This window comes from Eleutherodactylus coqui, chromosome 9, assembly GCF_035609145.1.
Source record: "Eleutherodactylus coqui strain aEleCoq1 chromosome 9, aEleCoq1.hap1, whole genome shotgun sequence".
NCBI lineage: Eukaryota > Metazoa > Chordata > Amphibia > Anura > Eleutherodactylidae > Eleutherodactylus > Eleutherodactylus coqui.
The window spans coordinates 102,765,424-102,787,375 of record NC_089845.1 but is presented as its reverse complement, the minus strand read 5'-3'; the positions used below and the strand labels follow the sequence as shown (position 1 = coordinate 102,787,375).

The 21,952-nt window shown below is 42.5% G+C and overlaps 1 protein-coding gene across 4 annotated transcripts in view; it reads left to right on the top strand.

Moving 5' to 3' along the window:
* The window catches only part of CSPP1 (centrosome and spindle pole associated protein 1), a 73,915-nt gene that overhangs the window by 47,249 nt on the left and 4,714 nt on the right, over positions 1-21,952 (top strand). For 3 of the 4 annotated variants that reach the window (XM_066578260.1, XM_066578259.1, XM_066578257.1), the window contains 10 exons: positions 70-219; positions 3,419-3,571; positions 4,549-4,653; positions 4,865-4,931; positions 9,085-9,211; positions 10,169-10,311; positions 12,309-12,452; positions 16,592-16,635; positions 16,848-16,911; positions 19,710-19,819. In XM_066578260.1, the coding sequence (XP_066434357.1) occupies positions 70-219; positions 3,419-3,571; positions 4,549-4,653; positions 4,865-4,931; positions 9,085-9,211; positions 10,169-10,311; positions 12,309-12,452; positions 16,592-16,635; positions 16,848-16,911; positions 19,710-19,819 (1,107 nt within the window). The remainder of the gene's footprint in view (positions 1-69; positions 220-3,418; positions 3,572-4,548; positions 4,654-4,864; positions 4,932-9,084; positions 9,212-10,168; positions 10,312-12,308; positions 12,453-16,591; positions 16,636-16,847; positions 16,912-19,709; positions 19,820-21,952) is intronic. The other variant, XM_066578258.1, reaches the window with a different exon arrangement.

Below are 21,952 nucleotides of genomic sequence, written 5' to 3'. Positions count from 1 at the left end.
GTGAATACTAATGTCATAACCCTAATGATGCATGCATAATCGTCAATTAGAAACTTCTGTCTGATACAGATTGAAGAGAAGAGACGAAAAGAAGAGGAAGAGCGAGAACGAATCCGTCTTGAAGAAGAAAGGGAAGAAAAACGCCTCGCTGAGCAGAGGGCTAAAATTCAACAAGAATTTGAAGAGGAGCAAACTAGGAAGAAAATGAAGGACGAAGAGGTAATGGAAACTAATAATAAATAAGCATCAAGGAGTTACCTGTAGCAACCAGTTGCTGCTTTTTTGACTGGCTGCAATAGATAACATGTTTTCATGTCACTAGTTTTTCAGATGCCTTGCATACCTCAAAATCTATTAGCTGTTTACCTTGACTGGCATGTGCAAATAGTCTGGCTGCTCTCATAGGCATTAGATTGTTAGCAAGATCCACTAACATTTATCTTGTGTGTCTGGCCATACAGAACTGTAGCCTCTTGGTAACTTAACAAGTTTTACAATCACTGACCACAGAAATGCCTAAACATTGGGGCGATTTTTTTTTTTTTTTTCCACCCGCAGTGTAAATCCACGGCAGCATCAAGCCGCCGTGGGAACCGCTACAGAAATCCTGCAATAAAGGGGAGTAGCTGCAATATCACATATGTGGGGTTTAGCTGAAATCTTTAATGCGCTTCATGAAAATCGGGGAAAGAAGAGCAAAAGAGGGTTTTTGTTTTTTTTTAAAAGGTTGTGTTATTGGGGTTTTTTTGTACACTATTGATTTAATCGCTGGCAAAGGAGGACTCCTGTATCTGGCATCCTGTTGGCATGACAACCGACCGACACAGAGGGAGCTCCCTCTGTGAAGCCTTTCCAATCCTCCCTCTGTGAAGTCTTTTCATATCTCTACTGAGCTGCTGCTCTCTGCAGCTCCCTGAAGGTGGATGAAGGTGTGTATAAAAGCAGCCAATCAGCAGCTAGCACAGCAGTGAGGGTGTGTATGTGGCTGCCAGTAAGAAGCCCTGGGCTTCACCTCAGCCCCTCTCCACCCATCAGCCTGGTGGTGACAAGATACAAAAATACCAAAAGGGCATTTGTACTAAACTATGCCAAGAAATTCGCTCCACGTATTCTCTCTCTTAGGCCAGCTGTCCACGGGTGTAGCGTTTTCCGCGACGGAGCCGCCGCGTGAGAACGCTGAAGTCACTGCGATTTTCCACGATGACCCTATCATTAATGATAGGTTAATCGCGGAAAGTCGCGGCCAAATCGTAACATGCCGCGATTTATATACACGAGCGGAAAATCGACACAATTTTCTGCTCGTGTGCATCAGGCTGCTCTTTCCTTTTTTATCCTATGGAAAGCGTTCATTGCGTTACCCGCGTGCAGATTATCGCTGTGCATAACACATTTAACTGCCCAAAATCTGTTTGCAGTAAACAGAGTCTGGGTGGCTAAAGGATAATAATAATCTTTATTTATATAGCGCCAACACATTCCGCAGCGCTTACAAAACAGTGGAGAACAGATACAAAAAACAACAATACAAAAACCGCTGTTACATGTAATTATCAATTGATGGAAACAGTAGGGGTGAGAGTCCTGCTCCAACAAGCTTACATACTACAAATAATGGGGTGATGCAAAAGGTAAAGGGGCTGGAGATGTGCGTGTTATAGCGAGGTGGATAGTGTGGGATGCTATACTCATAGACAATGGTCATACTTAAAGGGGTTGTCCCGCGGCAGCAAGTGGGTCTATACACTTCTGTATGGCCATAATAATGCACTTTGTAATGTACATTGTGCATTAATTATGAGCCATACAGAAGTTATAAAAAGTTTTATACTTACCTGCTCCGTTGCTAGCGTCCTCGTCTCCATGGAGCCGACTAATTTTCGCCCTCCGATGGCCAAATTAGCCGCGCTTGCACAGTCCGGGTCTTCTTCTTTTCTGAATGGGGCTCCGTGTAGCTCCGCCCCGTCACGTGCCGATTCCAGCCAATCAGGAGGCTGGAATCGGCAATGGACCGCACAGAAGCCCTGCGGTCCATGGAGACAGAGGATCCCGGCGGTCATCTTCAGCAGGTGAGTATGAAGACGCCGGACCGCCGGGATTCAGGTAAGCGCTGTGCGGGTTGTTTTTTTAACCCCTGCATCGGGGTTGTCTCGCGCCGAACGGGGGGGGGGGGTTAAAAAAAAAAAAAACCCGTTTCGGCGCGGGACAACCCCTTTAAGCCGCGTGGTGGCTGAATCGGTATGACTGCAGAGAGTGGTTGATTACAGCTTACAGGGATCGCAGTTTTGTGTTTCAGGGATTGACCGGATAGTTTGGGATACTGTGTTCTAGAGGACTGGTGCTACTCTGGAGAAGTCTTGGAGGCAGAATGAGAGGTTCGAATTAAAGGGGCACGTAATCTGATTTCATTAGCGGAGTGGTGGATTGAGATGAAGGAGGCAATGTAGGGCGGCGCGGTGCTATGGAGAACTTAATGGCTTTAGGTGACACGCACAACGCCCTCAAGCAAATGCTTGGCAGCTCTATCTCTATGCACAGTATTAGGGTGCATTCAGACGACTGTATATTGGCTGGGTTTTCACACCCAGCCGATATGCGGCGTCTCGCTCTGCAGGGGGAGGAGGCTGGAAGAGCCGGGAGCAGTGCTCTAAGCTCCCGCCCCCTCTCTGCCTCCTCTCCGCTCCTCTGCACTCTTTGCAATGAGAGGAGGTGGAACAGGGAGCGGGGCTAAGTTTGGGGAATTAGCTCCGCCCCTGTCCCGCCTCTCCTCATTGAAAATAGTGCAGGGGGGTGGAGAGGAGGCTGAGAGGGGGCGGGAGCTCAGAGCACTGCTCCCGGCTCTTCCAGCCTCCTCCCCCTGCAGAGAGAGACGCCATATATCGGCTGGGCGTGAAAACCCAGGTGATATACGGTCGTCTGACTGCTGTTTGCTTAAGGGTAGATTCAATCAGTGGCTGGAGGGCGGGGTGGGTGTAGCTAGCTTGCAGTGCATGAATATCCAGGACTACTTCAAGTAGTCCTCTAAGCATTTGCTTCTACTGATAAAAGGCAAGTTTCTCAAATACAAGTGCCCTTATCCACACAGTTGACCTATCACTGTAATCAGGTGACAGGCACTACCTTGTGCTGCCCACCTGAGAGAGGTGAAAAAAGATGGTGATAGTCTCTTTAAATAGTGCCATTGAAAAATACAAGTCGCCTCAGAAAAATCAAGCTCTCAGACAGCTACATCATGGATAAATAAAAGGATTATGATTTTTTTGAGGGGTTAATCTGTAAAGTAATGCTATTGTATTTCACGTGATTTTTCAGTTTTGTTACAACCTGTAGCTGCCTATTTCTGCTGTAGAGGCCATAGCATGAACAATCGTTTTGCTTACAATTTAATAATGTAATTTAATTATTTTATTTTTTTTAGCAAAGGCAAAAAAATGAAGAACTGGTTCGTCTGGCTGATGAAAGGCGGAAAGACGGTGAAAGGAAAAGGAAAGAGGAGGAAGCCAGACATGAAGAAGAGCTGAAACGGTTATATGAGCAGGAGAGAGCAGCCAATGCAACTGAAGAACAAGGGGTGAGTTGAACACTAAACACGGAAATCAGAAGCGGTGACCTCTCCTTTAGGTCTCTGGCTGATTTTTTTTTCCAGTAGATTTAATTTGAGAAGTAACATTTTAAAGGGAGTCCATCAACTGAAGTATGCCTACTGAATGACTCCCAGTGCTTGGAAGGGCACTTAGACATGAGGGCACATACCTTTTTCACAGTTCATAGTTTGACTCCAGAGGAAAAGAAGATGAGTCGTAAGTGCCCCGAGGGTGATCTCAAGCCCAGCAAGTGCTGTAGGGTCTCTCTAGTAAACCCTGCCTAACACATCCCTCCTGGTCTGATTGAAGGTGCCAGCCTTAGATGATATCACTGTATGCTACATTGAAAATGGGTGACATACGTAGTACTTCTGTGAGGCCCATGCTGCCTCAGATAGCCAAGTATAAGTTCTTGGCAGACCCCCTGTGTAATAAATAATGCGATAGTGTACACATGTGACCATTGCTCCATTCTCTCCAGGATACTCAGGACCCTGGTTATACTGATCATGGGTTTTGCACCAATCAAACCCCCACTGATCAGATACGTATCCGATATCCTACCTGTTCCTATGGATAGAGAATCGGATAATTTTGTGGGACAGCCCCTTTAATGGACTGTAATTCCAGCGCAGATGCTCTGGTAGTCTTTCTTTTGTTGTTTACCAGCTGCCAGCGGTGACGTGTCATGTAGACACTTGACCACTGCAGCCAGTGGCCTCAGCAGTCATGTGCCATACTTCTGGCCTCAGGTAGAGACCGGTATGCGGCTGCTAAGGGCATTGACTGGACCACAATGACACTCTGCTACAATGTGAGAGGTGAGTACTGATTCTGGTTAATTCCTTTAAACATTTACTGTTCTTCCTTTTTATTCCCAGCACTTGGACAAACCCTTTTAATAACACTCAGAGTGCTATGAACCCTCTTAGGTGGGCTGAATATTCTGGATTTTCTTTTACAGCCTCCAAGACAGCCTTCACCAGTGATCCCAACTCTACAACACAAGCTCTCATCTCGTACACATAGGCCACCAACTGCAGAGAGTGAAGCCTCCGTGCAGTCACACGTATGTTTTCTACATATCAAATGTTCATACGGTGCATAAACTGTCTATGCAAGTAACGGGAAATTATTATATTTGTGGATCATAGCTTATCCTCTAGAAGAGTTCTGGCTGAGCATCCCTTCATTATACTGTAAATGTCACCATCTCTCAAATGATGGTTCTGTTGTATCTTAGAGGACTAATATCTGGTGCTGTCTGATTTATGAAACAGGGTGAGCCACAGGCCAAGACCGTTTCTCCACCAGTCCCAGCTAGAAGAAATCAGCTGAGAGCTTATGGTACGTATAACAAAACATTCAGAAGGAAGTTGGAACTAAATACTATATCTATAGTAAGATCTCAAGGGTGAAGCAAAAATCAAGACACACCCTTTTAACTAGTATAATTAGGAGAAAATTGATTTCCAATGTGTGAAAGTATTAATTGGAAGGGAAGCTGATTCTTTTTTTAGTGGAGATGTTTTTAGTGGCCATTTTGAAATCTGCCATATTGAATTCAGCTCAGGTTTTTCATATGGAAGGGGGTCATGTGATATATCAGTCTTGGCTAGAATTTACTCAGAAGAGTACTACAAGTGTCATTTTGCCCTATCTTTAATTATTTAGGAGGTAATTGAGGGCAAGGGTTTACAAAGTGCTTTACATGACGTCTTCGAAGTGTCCACCAGATCCACGAGGTTAAACGTTTAATCCAGTCTTCATGAGCATGCTCAAGAACTGCAGGTGATACTTATTCACAGAACTGTAAGATTCGAGGGGCATTTGCGAGACCTGGGACTCCCTTTCCCACGAATTAGCTCCCCCGCCATCCCCTTGCGCTCCTTTAAGTCTACTCCCATATATCACCAAGCACCCTAAAACCTGGACGCCAGAGAATCTCTGGAATATCTTTGAGGGAAGGTCAATACACGATCTACAAAACATCATACATGAGGAGCCTAATGTCATAATTAAAGGGGTTGTCCCGCGCCGAAACGGGTTTTTTTTTTTTTCAATAGGCCCCCCGTTCGGCGCGAGACAAACCCGATGCAGGGATAAAAAAAACAAACCGGGTAGTACTTACCCGAATCCCCGCGCTCCGGTGACTTCTTACTTACCTTGTGAAGATGGCCGCCGGGATCTTCACCCTTGGTGGACCGCAGGTCTTCTGTGCGGTCCATTGCCGATTCCAGCCTCCTGATTGGCTGGAATCGGCACACGTGACGGAGCGGAGCTACGAGGAGCCGCTCTCTGGCACGAGCGGCCCCATTCAGAAGAGAGAAGACCGGACTGCGCAAGCGCGTCTAATCGGGCGATTAGACGCTGAAGATTAGACGGCACCATGGAGACGAGGACGCTAGCAACGGAGCAGGTAAGTGAATAACTTCTATATGGCTCATAATTAATGCACAATGTACATTACAAAGTGCATTAATATGGCCATACAGAAGTGTATACCCCCACTTGCTTTCGCGGGACAACCCCTTTAACTCATTAAGCTCACAAAATAAGCTACAAGACCTTCACATTGCGCACATTACAAACACAATCGCTGATTTTAAAAAAGAACACCTTTCCTCGAGACCAACAACAGAATTCGAAAGGTTAATAAAGTCTCAAAATACAGAGTCCAGGAAAATAGCACTCTTAACCAAAAATTTCACAACAACTCGCACCTTAGGCAGACCAACTTTTATCTCCTCATGGGAGAAGGAGTTAGACATAAGAATATCAGATGCAGAACTTAAAACGATATTTAAATCTTCTTATGGTGTCTCCCCATGTGTTCGTCTCCAAGAAAACCATTATAAACTTCTATCCCGATGGTATAAAACACCTGAATGGCTGTATACTTACAAACTCTCAGAATCGGATAAGTATTGGAGATGTCAGGAAAATACGGGAACTTATCTTCACATGGAATTGTAAAAAAATCAAACCCTTCTGGTCAGAAATTGAAAGCGAAATCGCAAAAATTCTCAACAAAACAGTCCATCTCACCCCAGACATGATAATACTAAACAGACCAAACAAGTCATTTAACCCCCTGAAAGACAAACTCGCTGCTTTTATGATAGCGGAAGCAAAAGCCTTAATCCCCCTATATTGGGGAAACCCAGTACCTCCTTCTACTAAGATGTGGAAAGATAAGATCAACCAGATCCACCAGTTTGAGGAGATCCTAAGCTGGACAAACTCGACTTATACTACGCACCTGAACGTCTGGTCTCCCTGGGAAAGTTACTACTCAAAACCTCATCAGCCCTCCTCCCTAGATTAAATTTTTTATATCTAGTGAAACTAGCGGCAACAGAACATTCACCTCGCCCTTCTCAGCCGATCCCACCAGACTAGCGAGGAGACCGCTCTGACATTGGCTTAGCAATATCTCCAAATAGCAAGCTGGAAAGCTAACAGTGGTTCACGAACTACCTCATATAGTGTATACAATTTGTAGAACAAAATACAATGAGAATCAACCAGTTTCTATTGCCTTACACCATACCACATCCCCTGATACTAGACATGACTAACGTTCTTTCTTGCCGAACTGCGTTTCTCCGGTGCACACGGGATGGCGCCACCCCGAGGAGCATAAAATGTAGCGTCGCCCGGACGGCTGTCTCTGCAATTCCCCGGCGGAGTTACGGCCATCTACCCCCGGGCGATCAAGCTTAGGCGAGTTGCTGCAAAATTTAAAATTGGAAAAGAAAAAAGGGGGCGCTTCTGGGAGCACCGGAGCAATATATTACAGATAACACAGTGGAGTAAGCTGCAGAATAAAAAGTTAAAGTATAAATGCGGATAACAGTGACCCCTCCCCTTTCCCCACCCCCACCTATCCATTATCCCTCCATTCCTTGCATACCCTCGTTCCCCCCACTTCCTTTCCTCTTCTGTCTAGTCATCACTTTATTAATCATTTAATAACTTACTAAGTTAATATAAGTCTCAGGTGCATGAACGAGTTCAGGGAGTGGCCACCGCCGCCAACCCTGGCCCAGAAAATAAAGCTTTCAAGCCTGGGTGAATGGGCCAGAGAGGGCGTCGGGACCAGAGATTAGTGATTAGAGCTATTTAGCTAATATTGCAAAGTTTATATACGTTTGTTGAAAACTCACTGAACCACGCAATGTTATACTTTAGTCAAATAATGTGCACCTATACAATGCTACTACTACGTACTTGAAAAACTTTCAATAAAAAAGTGAATTATAAAAAAAAAAAAAAAAAAAAAAGAACTGTAGGATTCTCCATTTCAGGTGAAACCTACACAATGGACTTTAAATAGCCCCAGAGATAAGTCCAAAGCCATTGAAAAGTACCTCCAGATGTTACAGGATACTTCCGTATATTCACATGTGTTCAATAAGAACAGTGAGTTCCCATGTTACTTTTAACAGGATGGCGCACCTCCACACTTTGTTGTGGCTATACAGTACACAGGTGGCTGGATGTGCAATTCTGTGGGCACTAGATTGGGCGTAGAAGTCCGATAGAAAGGTCGCTAGATTCAATGCCTTTGGACTTTTTATCACTGGGGCCACACATTGGAAGTCAATTTTCTCCTAATTACACCATTTAAACGGGTATATTCTGAATTTTGCCTCACCCTGCATATGCTTTCTGTTGTAGAGGCAAAAAGTCAAATATCACTTTCTAATCCCCACCGTTGTATCCCTTAGGAGCCTCTTATCACTTGTGTGTTTTGCTCTAGTTGATTCCTTTTTCCATGCACCCTACAAGGACCAGTTTAGGTTTTACCGTGGTGCTCCAGTGTGGCTTTGGGTATTACAGGATAAAAACTGGCAGTATGTTTCATGTAAATAATGGCAATCCTGAAAGCACTTAATCCTCATTCCTATATATAAGCTATAATTGGAGCAAAGGGAGCTTTGTTTCTTGAGCAAGGCATTGATGGAAGCTGAACGGTCATTAAAGGGTATATACATTTTTTACTTTGAAGTCCTTGGAGGTACTGGGCTTTCTTGAGGAGATCTAGCTGGGGTAGGAAGTCTCAAAGCTGTGCTCCCTGGGGGAAAAATATGCAAATTAGCTCTCCTCCAGAAGGCAGAAAGCTTTCTCTCCAGTGCTACCTATAGGCAGTTAACCTGTAAGTCCATTTCCAACGCATTTAAGAACCTTGAAGAATGACTAGGGATATTCACCAAACCAGAAAAACAAATGCTGCCTTCCTTCCTTCTATTGTTCTGATTCGCAGTCGGTCTCTTTCTACTGCAGTGCTGCAGATTATAATGGTGACCACTATAGTTGTCTGTCTCACATAGCTAATCTATGAGATTATGGTTCCCATTAGCAAGACCTCCCTGATTTGCCTTCTTTAAAGAGGAACAGCCATACTGGCCAATGTGAAACTAGCTTGTCCTAAGATCTGCTTTTGGACAGTATGTGATTTAGTATTTTGTACAGTTTTTGCATTTTGTGCCAACAGATGAGAAGAAGAGTGTAATCGGTGAGCTGACTGAATTGAGGAAGCAGCTGCGAAGTGAGCAGAGACGTTTAGAGGGTCGTTTACAAGATACAGAGCAAGATAATGATTCAGTACCTTCTATGAGCGGGTAATTTATTGTGTGTTCACCTAATAATTCTGCCATTGTATAAGAAAAAAATACTATAGAGATTAAAGCTACATGGAATGTTTATGTTAGAATGCATTTAATGGATATGAATGAAGATTAAAGGGGTATTCCCATCTCGGCTTTCCAATTCACTTCAGTGAGAGCTATGGAAACATGGCTACAGAAGGAGCAGTTTACGATCTTGGCTCTGAAAAACTAAGATGGGAATACTCCTTTTAACTCTTTGTTCTTTTAATAATTTATGTAAATGAAACCTCCTGTTTTAAGGTCCTGCTGTGTTGTACAGTGCTAATGTTAAAGAAAAACTTTTTCAGTTTGAGGCTATATTTAATTGTCCTTACCTATAGCTTTTGTTTGGTACCATCATAGCCATCGTTTATCCTGTGCCCAGACAGTCAAAAGTAAGGCAAAACCCCATCACTGGCCGTATGTTAAAGGGCTGAACTCAACATCAATTTAGAGAAGCACTTGTGCCCATAGATGGGCATTCTGATTTGCCTTACTTTATATATTGGCCTTAGGGGCAAACAAGGATGATGGTGAGGTGCCTGGGACTTTTTCTATTGTAGACTTAGGTCGTCAATAGTTAATTGGCAGGGGTCTGCCGCTCGAGATCTTTGATGATCAGCTGATTCCCGACCCACTGTGCTGGAAGCACATAGCGCTGTCAATATTGCAGCAGCCCGGTTTGGTACTGCAGGCACAGCTCCCAATAAATTTATTAGTAATAGACCCAGAAGAAGTCCCAGATGACCCCTCTACCTTCCAAATCACTTTTTGGTTACTTATGCAAACCTCCTAGGTTAAGCTGTCATAGTAGGTTTATGCAACATTCCAGCTTTTTTTTTTGTATCATCATGATGTTTTCTACACTTATAGCATAATAATCTTAAAATATTTGAATTTGTGTCACAATACATTCACTTCATATTTTAGAAGAAGAAAGGAGAAGAGCTCAGCGGATGTCTTTGACCTGGCCAGACAGAGGCTTCAAGCCACTGTAAGGAGGCCATCTTTAAAGGGTCTGGATAATACAAATATGCAGAACATCAGAGACTTCAATGACCTAAAGTACAGGGGTAAGTGCTTAGTCAAGACTACAGACAAACACCCATCCACTTCCATTTCACCAGTGCAGCATATAAAAAGACAATCCATATTTTAACTTTTAGTTTTTTGATGGTTATTAGCTGTTTACATAATAAAGTATAATCTACACAGCAGTGGCCATGTGATAGGGATTGTTACTAATTAGTTCTTCAGTTTTTAAGTAACTATATATCCTTCTCAAGGTAATATCCTTGGTGGTCAGGGGGGTGAGCTAAGGGACTGATTTGGCATTATGGTGCAAGAGCATGAAGCTTCAGCACTGATAGACTTGATATATGATACATTATAGCATTCTGAACTGTTGGTATGCTTTAAGACTTTAAATGTTTACCCCAACTATGAGATAGGAGAGACAAGTGGACCTGCATGTCTGCTTAAATTAGAACAATACAACACAGAAATGAATGAAAAATAAATAAATGCACATGGAAATGTATGTTCTGGAGGAAAAAAAGTTGCATATTTTTGTGTAAGCCATACTTGTGCAAAAATTTGTAACTGTGCTCAGAAATGTGTCAAGTATATTAAGAAGCTTGTACCTCTTAATGCATTTGATTCCATTGCAATTTGGATAAGCCAGGCGTAACCGGCAATGCAGTGCGCAATTGACAGCCGCAGCATGTCAATTTTTTTTTTTCCGTTGCAGCCTCACTCTTCTCTATGGGGAAAGAAAGCCGCAACGGAATCGCAGCAGCCGAACCGCTCCAAAAGCCGCAGCGAAATGCAGCGAGGTTTAAAGCTGCAGCTCTGCCGCGGAAATCTTTTCCTGCAACAAATCTGCCCTGTGTGAACCCAGTCTAACAGTCTAGTAGAGTTATGTTTACTCCGTGTTTTGGTTCAAGTACTGGAAAGGGTGGGACATAGTTTTGGTTGGTGTCAGAATGCAGAAAAAGCCGTAAGAGAAGGTTTACTACAACCCAGCCAAAGACAAAGCAGCAAACTTATTGTTCTCCTAGTCTAAGGGTCCTTTTACACGGGACTATTGTCAAGTGAAGCACCTGACTGTTGTTTCATTGATTTATCGCTTCTGTACTTTCACACAAGATCAATGATTGCTCAGTGAATGCAGGTGGAGCGAGACGAGACGGAGATTGCTTGCACCCGCCTGCATCCACAGTAAACAAGCTGACTGTTATCTGATATTTATGGCTACAAGAATTGACAAGCAAATTAATTATTGCTCGTCGTTTAGTCACTGGCAGCATTTACACTGAACGATTATTTATCGGATTTGCACGATCCAGCGAGAATCTGAACAATATAATCGTTCCATGTAAAAGGGCCTTAGGCCTCATGTCCACGGGGAAAATCAGGCCGCTGTGGATTCTCCATGCAGAATCCCGCAGCGGGTCCCTCCTATTCCGGGGACATGAGGCTAAAAATAAGATTAAACTCACCTATCCGGACGCTGCGGATCTTCCCTCCGTTGCGGCCGGATCTTCTTTCTTTGGCCCGGCGGATGTGCTCGGCACGCCGGCAGTGTGCCGCGCGCATGCGCCGGACACATCCGCTGGGCCGAAGAAAAAAGATCCGGCCGCGACGGAGGGAAGATCCGCAGCGTCCGGACAGGTACGTTTAATTCAGGTACGGGTGTTCCACGGATCCGGACGGCTTCCATAGGCTTCAATAGAAGCCTGCGGGAGCCGTCCCCGCGGGAGACCCGCACAAAAATGGAGCATGTCGCGTTTTTTTTTCCCGCACACGCAATCCGCGCCTGAAGGGAAAATGACATCCGCAGGTATTTAACTATCTGCGGGTGTCCAATGCATCCCTATGGGGCGGGGATCGGCGTGTGGGAAAAACGCTGCGGATTTTAAATAACAATTATCCCGTGGACATGAGGCCTTAAGCCCAGTAAGGGAATTTGATACATTTAAGCTTCTATGAACTTGAACTATTTCTCAGAAGTTACAGCAAATATGCTTTAGTATGAGGCTATAATAAATGGATATCACTTTCCAAACAGATACAGACACTCGTGAAGGTGTTAGGATCATGTTTCCTGACCCACCAAAGGATGATCAAACACTAGAGATCCAGCAGCAGGCATTACTAAGGGAGCAGCAGAAAAACTTGAACAAGATAAAGAAGAGAACAGTAATTCCAGATGGTAAGAAAGGTGTCATTGTATTATATGAGGAGCCTATTTCTGGTCTGTTCACAAGGTGGAATCCACAGATTTTTCTGCGTGAATTCCACCACTAAAACCTTGTTGTGGAATTGCACATGGACAAAATCCAGATATGGAATTACCGATGATATGTCACATCTCTTTATTTCTGCAAAGCGGATTTTAAATACATGGTGGATAAATCTGGAACATAAAAACAGCGGCATGGATTGTGAGTGAAATTTGTCTTGGCATTTGTGCCAAAATCCGCTGTGTCAGCACACTCTTACAGTGGTACATCTACGAAATATTGTTTAATGTAACTGAGCAATCTGCAAGGATTTATCAATATATTGTGAAACTGTATAACCCAATGCCATATATAGCGCCTCAGATTTAGGTTTTTTTTTATATTTTTGTAAATGTTTTCAAATATAGTGAAATACAAAAAACATATAACCAATCAGGCAATTTGTAAACCTCATAGTATACAAGCTGAAAGACACACGTGTCCCAGGTATTGACCCTTTCATAAAACAATGGCAGAAATTCAGTGGGCATACGCATTAGGTGAAAGTTGGCTGAATCTAGCTGTGTGTGGGTAGTGTTTCGACTTTCCCCTGATGGCAGATATGAAAGATCAAGCATGTTGGGTTTCAGCACACCGGATTCTTTGTTCTTATCTAATATATGTTGCCACCAGACGGTTCTGGCAGCAGCTTAGGGTGGCTTAAGTGCCCAACTGCCGTCTCAGTGATTATTGCTCTTTTGCTTTCACTAAGGAGAAAATCACTCACTGAATGGAGGTGTAGCGCAACGGAGATCTCTTCCTGCCACCTGCCCGCCTCCATTCAGAGTAAATAGGATGATACATAGATGAAATGTCTGCCTGTTTAAACTAGCGATGTTCGCATTAGTTTTTAAGTGAGCTAAAAACCATATGACCACGACAAGTCAGTGATTCTCGCTCACTTGCCCTATCAGGTCCCGTGTTTACACGGATCGACTGTCACCCATAGCAGCCTTTTTGAGCAATTAATCGGGCGACTATCAGCTGTGTAAAGCCAGCCTTAAAGTCCTTTTGCACGCAACGATTATCGTTCAAAATTCGTCCAAGCGGCCAAAAATGAGCGATAATCGTTACATATGAACGTAGGCATTGTGCAGTTTTCGTTTGAACGCTGGATTTCAGTTCACTTAAAATCCATCGTTCACACCTCTTGAAGACTCAGTTAAATGCATTCCATGTGAATGTATTTTGCTCATCTTTTAACCCCTTCCCGCTGCAGGGCGTAAGTTTACGTCCTGGCAGCCTGGTACTTCCCGCAACAGGACGTAAACTTACGTCCTGGAGGTAGCGCGGGATCACATATGATCCCGCGCTATCCCGCAGCGGGAGCCGGCTGTCAGTCACAGCCGGCGTCCCGCTGCAACAGCGGGGGGCATCGGAGATGCTTTCCCCGCTGTTAACCCCTTCCCTGCCACGATCTAAGTAGATCGCGGCAGGGAAAGAGTTCACAGAGGGAGCGGACTCCCTCTGCATCTCCGGCCGGAACTCGCGATGTCATCGCGAGAGCCCGACCTGTCACCATGGCAACAGGACGCCAGACACCGGCGTCCTGTATTGCCTATGCGATCATCAGGGCAGTGGTTAAAGTCCCTCAGAGGGACACAAACAGTGTAAAAAAAACAAAGATTTAAAAAAAGAGTAAAAAAACCCATTTTTTTATGCTTTTTCTCAGATTAGCATAAAAAAAGGTTAAAAAAAATATAAAACCCCACATATTTGGTATTGTCGCGGCCGTAACGACGCGTACAATAAGTTGCACATGCTTTTGACTGTGCACGGAAAAAAACGCTAAAAAAAACGCTAAAAAACTGAGGCAAAATGCTAATTTTTAGCATTTTGCCTCACTAAAAACGCAATAAAAGTGATCAAAAAAGCCGTATGTACTCCAAAATGCTACCAGTAAAAACTACAGCTCGTCTTGCAAAAAATAAGCCCTCATAGAGCTCCGTACATCGAAAAATTAAAAAGTTACAGGACTTTGAATGCAGCGATTTAGAATAGAAAAAAGATTTCCAAAAAAAAGGGTTTTTATTGCAGAAAAGTGGGAAAACCTAAAAAAAATGTAAGAATTTTGGTATCGTTGTAACCATATCGGTCCGCAGAAAAAATGGAATGTCTCATTTATGCTGCATGATTAACGCTGTAAAAAAAAAAAAAATATCTATGGCAGAATTGATGCGTTTTTCTCTCCCTGCTATCATTAAAAAAAAAAAAGTTTTACAATATAGTTAATGTACCCAAAAGTGGCACCGATAAAAACTACAGTTCGCCACGCAAAAAACAAGCCCTCATACGGCCGCGTCGACGGAAAAATAAAAAAGTTATGACTTTTGATAAACTGAGAAGAAAATCCGCCAAAAATTGTTGCGTCCTTAAGCCCAAAATAGGCCGTGTCATGAAGGGGTTAATAGATAGTATGATCTACCAGCAGCATGTTTATACTAGCCACAGGGTGAACAATGGAATGTGATGGCAGCTGTTTACATAGCTTGCCTGTGTGTTTAACCCATTAAGGACTAAGCACTGTAAATTTACAGCGCTTGGTCCTGGGCTTTAATCCCTGCCGATAGTAAAAATACAGTGCGGGATTAGAGCCCCTGCTTTCTGCATTTAATCAGAAGCAGGTCGAGTTGTCAGTTGTTAGTCAGGAGTGGCTTTTAACCCCTCCTGCAGTCTCCTTTGGCTAGTACACAGCGCTCAATGAGCGCTATGTACTAAAAAGTGAAGTATAACTTCCACTACGCGAGCCAGCAATCACGTGACCATCATGATTCCCTGGCAAAGCAGAGCTACAGGGTCCTAGCAGAACCTGATCAGCTCTGCCAGTGACTATTGTCACTACAGAGGATGTTTGCTCCTGTAACTGGGACTCGTGTGTGTGTGTGTGTGTGTGTGTGTGTGTTTGTTTGTTTGTTTGTTTGTCACACACACATAGGAACTAGCTATTATGGCTACCCAATAATTGGTTATGCATATATAAGAGATCTGAATACATATGAGAACTCTATGAACACATATTTTGTGTCTTGTCACAACTGGGTACATGATAGACCTACCTTTAGGTACATAGTTATAATGGAAATGTTCATTCAATATTTATCAATATTGTGGACAGATATGCACATCTGTATGTATCAGAATCTCCATGTTTGTTTATAATGTACTTTATTTCCACTGTGAAAATAAAATACTTGTTTAAAAAAATATATACATACATAGAAAAGAAAATAACCCAAAGACACCGCCAACCAAAACCGTCGCCGTATGTGTCCTGTAATCCAAAACCATACGTATATATCAAAATGTCTGAAACAAAATGAGGAATGCATTCCCATACTTAATTTTAGCGTAAATATACTAATTTAAAAAAAAAACAAATGTTAAAACTATCATTGTTTTTAGCTTTTTACCCCTAATAAAACAAAATAAATCAGTGAAAAAGATATTTTAAAAAATAGCCTTATATGTCATGGGAAACAAAAAACGCAGCAAAAATAATTTTAGTAACGGAAGGAAAAAAAATAGGGCAGTTAAACCACCACATGGGTAAAATCCCTAAAGTGTCTGGTCCTTAAGGTACAAAACAGCCTAGTCCTTAAGGGGTTAAACGCATGCTGGGCTGGGCCAAACCACTCCTAGAGGTCCTTTTACATGCATATGAAGATGATAAAGTGTTAATGGCCATTAACACTTTATGCAAATAGATAGCTAAATCTTTCAGTCCTTTGAAAGATTACCTTTGCATGTAAAAGGGCCTTTAGTCTTCTCTATCCCCATTGAAAGCACATGCAGACTCGGCCTAGCTGCGGGGGTGGAATGGGAATAGCTGACCGCTATCTAAGGTGTGTCATTTACTGTATATATTCTTTGTAATTGTAAATGTTATTAATGATACTCATCGCTATGATGGGAAGTTATCCGGCAGTATGTACATGCCAGCATATTCTAGACTTGTTAATTGTCACTTACATCGTTAGACCTTCCTTTGATCAAACATAGCCACGTATTTGGAATAGAACAGTATATCAATATATTATAATCAGTTTGTTCAATTTGAACTGCATTATAGGTTTTAATCCAGTCCCTGCATACAGTCTTCCCTGTCCTGGAATGGTAAGTAACAATGTCTTCTTCAGAGAGCTATATGCCAATGGCTTTTGACAGATAATAACTATTTTATTTGGTCTAAAGCCTAAATGCCATAAAATTTAGCAGAATCAACTCTTTTATAACTGTTACTGTGTCCAATTGACTTGGAAAACAGTAAAGCAGTGCTTGTATTTAATTCTTTTTAAACACTTGCGTGTATTCTTGACTTACCACAGATCAGCGATCCATCAAAAGACCCACTGAAGACCTCGCTGCTGGAGTCTGAGAGTGCATTCATAGGTAATAATGAGTGGTTCACTCTAATCGCCACCCCTTGTATGTGCATGTCACGTGTGCTCATTAAGACTTGACGCTTATTTGCCTGCGTGTGTCTGGGTAACTTGATACTCATGTATTGTTAATAAAGTCCCTAATAGAAATAGTTCCATATGTTTTAATCACATTGTATGTAGGTAGCTTTCTATATGGATATCATCTGATAAGATCCCTTGTAAGGATTATGGGTCATGTTCTTAGTGGACATTGTCTTCCCTTGCTACATTAACAAAGCGTGAAAAGTTAAAGGGCCATTTCCATCTTATAAAGTGATGGCATGTTGCTAAGATATGTCCTCACTTTATGAAGCAGAGGTCTAAACTTTTTAGACTCCCACCAATCCTGAGCTGCAGTTCTTCCGAAGAGCTGGTTGTCGGGCGTAGTTGTGCAGGGAAAGACCGTGAAAAGGCTGCTGCACTATATAAGCACAGTGATGGCATATCCTATCAATATGCCATCACTTTATGAAATCGGAAGATCCCTTTACGTCAGAGCCTTCTAATAAAGTAAAATAAATAGACTGATGCAAATCTCCTGTGACTGCAGTGCAAAAGCAAACGCACAAAGAGGCCGCAGCGCCTTGCAGATACTAAGCTCTATGCAAACTTTGGATATTTGAATTATGTTAAACTTCGTCACTGCTGTATTCACCATACTAATAAATGAGCGGTTCAATGCACATTTAGAGCAAACTATGTGAGTCCCCTTGCCATGATAAGGCGATATATATTGATGCGTCCCTAAACAACACAAGACTTCTCTTTATCTGGGGTCTAGTGCTACAAAATGTACTCAGGATAGGTAGGAACCAGCTAAACTCACTAACTAAATGTGTTAAATACCTCAAAGTGAAGAGTGCCAGAAAATAACACGTATAAAGAAAAATCTTGTACTGGAGGTCTGTTTATTCTCTCTACTTTCCAATTACCTAGTATTTATCCATAAAGAAATGTTTTAACAGGAGGTAGAGAATGCTGAAAGTACTTTTGTAGACCATTCTATAGTAACTCATTTAAAGAGTCAGAACGACATGTAAAATGTTTTGGTCAGTGGGGGTCCAACTGCTGAGACTCTCACTGATCACTGAAACGAGGGGCTGCAGCACTGTACCCCTTGGGTTTGCTTGCTGGCCCCTCTTAGCATCTGAAGACTGACGCATAGAGGTCTATGGACATCTTTTATAGAGTGGTATGTGTCTGTCTTCAGCTACCAAGCGGAGCTGACATGTCAAAAGTTTAGAAATACTCTTTAAGCCGAATAGCAGGGTGAATCAAGTACGCAGGTTGGAAGCTCTTAAAGAGTAACCATCACCTCTCCTGGCATGTCTGTTATTTCCCATAAAATGACTCATCTGGAGCAGCTTTTCTTAGAACTTTGCATTTAATAGTACCTCTGTTATTACTCCTGGAAATGTATGACTAAATTGACAACTGGATGTTATCCTTGTCAACAGGGCAGGAGGATAGTGCAACACAACTCATCACTGTCAGTTCTGGTTGGACAGTGTCAGTCAGTGTAAAGAAACAGCCAAACAACAAGGAGAATGATGATAATAATAATCTTTATTTGTATAGCGCTTTCAAAACACAGGAGAACATAGAGGATACGGCAATTACATGTAGTATTCAATTATTAGGAACAGAAGGGGTGGGGGGCCTGCACCAACGAGCTTACACACAACAAGGAGAAGGTGATGCAGAAGGTACAGGGGCAGGAGATGTACACAGTAGGCAAAGTGGAAAAATGTGGGGTGCCATAGATAGGCCATAGTCCATGTTGTCGGAGGTGAGGGGGGGATTAGTTCAGGAGATCTGGTATGTTTCTTTGAAGAGGTGTGTTTTTAAGGCGCGCCTGAAGTTCCGTGTGTTGGGGATTGTCCGGATGTTTGGGGGCAGTGCGTTCCAAAGGACTGGTGCTCTAGAAAGGTCCTGGAGGCGAGAATATGAGGTTAGTATTAAGGGTTAGCGGGCTGGGAGATGTATGGATAGGAGGGAAGCGATGTACGGTGGTGCGGTGCCATGGGGAGCTTTGTGGGTGAGGGTCATGGGTTTGAATTGAGTTCTGTGTTTCCAAAGTCAAACAGACAAAAGAAACATGGTGCAATATAGAGTTGCTTGTTGATTGGGTAAGTATCTGAACACGCTGACAGCCAGTCTCATTGACAAAGAGTATAGAAACACCAGTTGTAAATTTATTCATGCATTTCCAGGAGGAATAACTGAGGAACAGCGCAATGCAGATATCAGGAAAAAAAACTTTCCAGAATTATTTCACAAGGAATACAAGTCCTTACTAAAGCAAAGATGCCAGGACAGCTGACAGCTACTTTTAAACAGCAGTATTCTATATACATTTTTATGAATCTATGTTGCAGTTTAGTATTTCATTAGGGTGGAAATGTTATGTGATAAAGGCTCCTGTAAAGTGTCTCTAGTACTGCGACCATCGCCCTCTATGTGTAGAAATGATGGCTATATAAGATACAGGAAGCCTCCGTTATAAAAGCTGTCTCTGAACTCCTCTGTAAACTGCAGTGTTCTTGGCTACCACGGACAACAAGGCCAGCTAGTTCTGAGAAGTGAGGCCTTTTAATGATAAATGGAAGATAGTCATGTTCTCTTGGCACTGTGTATTGTTGAACGGTGGGGGATTTTACCAGGACCTGTCATATAGGCATTTTCACCCATACAGGCCAGCGAGAAGCAATGTACAAGTAGTTAGAAAGTATATTATTTGTTAGTATTTTATGTATTCCTTTTCAGGTGAATATGGAGAACCATATCCTGCATTCTTGGATCAATTCCCTGATCTACAAGCCTTACCTTCAGCCAGAGAGCGCAGGAGACACAAGAATAAGGTCTTGGACTATGATGTATGATACTGTGACTTGTATATGTTGTTTATAAACTTTGGGACTATAAAGAGTTAAATGAAAATTAGTACTCTTACACAAAGACAAAATACACAAGTACATTTAAAGCCCAACGCAAATCCTGGAAACCGAGGCATGACTGCAGTAAATCATAGAATGGTAGAGTTGGAAGGGACCTCCAGGGTCATCGGGTCCAACCCCCTGCTCAGTGCAGGAGTCACTAAATCATCCCAGACAGATGTCTGTCCAACCTTTGTTTGAACACTTCCATTGAAGGAGAACTCGCCACCTCCCGTGGTAACCCGTTTAACTCATTGATCAACCTCACTGTCAGAAAGTTTTTTCTAATATCTAATCTGTGTCTCCTCCCTTTCAGTTTTATCCCATTGCTTCTAGCCTTTCCTTGTGCAAATGAGAATAGGACTGATCCCTCTGCACTGTGACAGCCCTTCAGATATTTGTAGAAAGCTACTAAGTCTCCTCTCGGCCTTCTTTTTTCGCAAGCTAAACATTCCCAGATCCTTTAACCATTCTTCATAGGACATTATTTGCAGATCGCTTACCATCTTGGTAACTCTTCTCTGAACTTGCTCCAGTTGGTCTATGTCTTTTTTTTTTTTTAAGTGGGGTGCCCAGAACTGGACCCAGTATTCCAGATGAGGTCTGACTAAGGAAGAGTAGAGGGGGATAATGACCTCATGTGATCTAGACTCTGTGCTTCTCTTAATACATTCCAGAATTGTGTTTGCCCTTTTGGCTGCTGCATCACACTGTTGACTCATGTTCAGTCTGTGATATATTAGTATACCCAAGTCTTTTTCACATGTTGATTTCACTGCTACTTAGCCCAATTCCTCCCATTCTTTATGTGCTTTTTTATCATTTTTCTTGCCCAGCTGTAGGACTTTGCATTTCTCCTTCTTAAATACCATTCTTTTAGTTGCCGCCCACTGTTAAAGCTTTTGTAGATCTTTTTGAATACTCTCTCTCTTTTCCCTAGTGTTGGCTATCCTTCCTAGCTTTGTGTCATCGGCAAATTTGATCAGTTTCCCATCAATTGCTTCATTTATAAAAATGTTAAACAACACTGGGCCTAGGACAGAGCTTTGTGGTACCCCACTTGATACATTCTTCCACTTGGATGTGCAGCCATTTATGACCCCTCTTTGAGTACGATCACTCAGCCAGTTGTGAATCCACCTAACAGTTGTCTTGTCAATCCCATATTTGGTCATTTTTTCAATAAGTATAGTATAAGATACTTTACTAAAGTCAAGACATACTATATCCACCGCATTTCCCTGATCAACCCAGTCTGTGATTCTGTCATAGAAGGACATTAGATTTGTCTGTCATGACTTGTTTGTTACAAACCCATACTGGCTCTGGTTAATTACTCCTTTTTTATCCAAGTACTTGCGTATGTGCTGTTTAATAATTTGTTCAAAGATCTTTCCCGGTATAGAAGTCAAGCTCACAGGCCCATAGTTTCCGGCATCCACCTTCGGATAGGGGCAACATTTGCCCTTTTCCTGTTCTCCAGGATTATGCAAAGATTATGGCAAGTGGTTCAGCAATTACCTCTGCTGCTTCCTTTAATATCCTAGGATGTAGTTCATCTAGACCTTGAGACTTGAATTCATTTAAGTTAGCTAAGTGTTCCCTCACCATTTCTCTGCTTATAGATAGTCTGCATTCTTTTATTCCCCCAATAGCATAGGGAAGATCAGTTGATGTTCCATATACTTTCTGAGAGAAAACAGATGCAAAATAGGAATTTAAAAGTTTGGCCTTCTCAACATCATTCTTAACCAAGTCACCATTTTCATCTTGTAAGAATCCAATAGCATCTTTGACTTTTCTTTTGCTTTTGACATACCCCCAAAATCCTTTTTTATTGCTTTTGGCCTTTGTTGCAAGCCTCAATTCATTATTAGCTTTAGCTTTTCTGACACTTGCCCTACAGTTTCTGCAGACCACATTATATTCTTCTTTAGATCTTTCCCCCTCTTTCCATTTGATAAACATATTTTTCTTCGTTTTTAACATGTGTGCAAGTTCTGTGTTCATCCATCCTGGTCTCTTTAAATGCTTCCCATTCTTCCTTCTTTTAGGGATTGTTAATGATTTTGC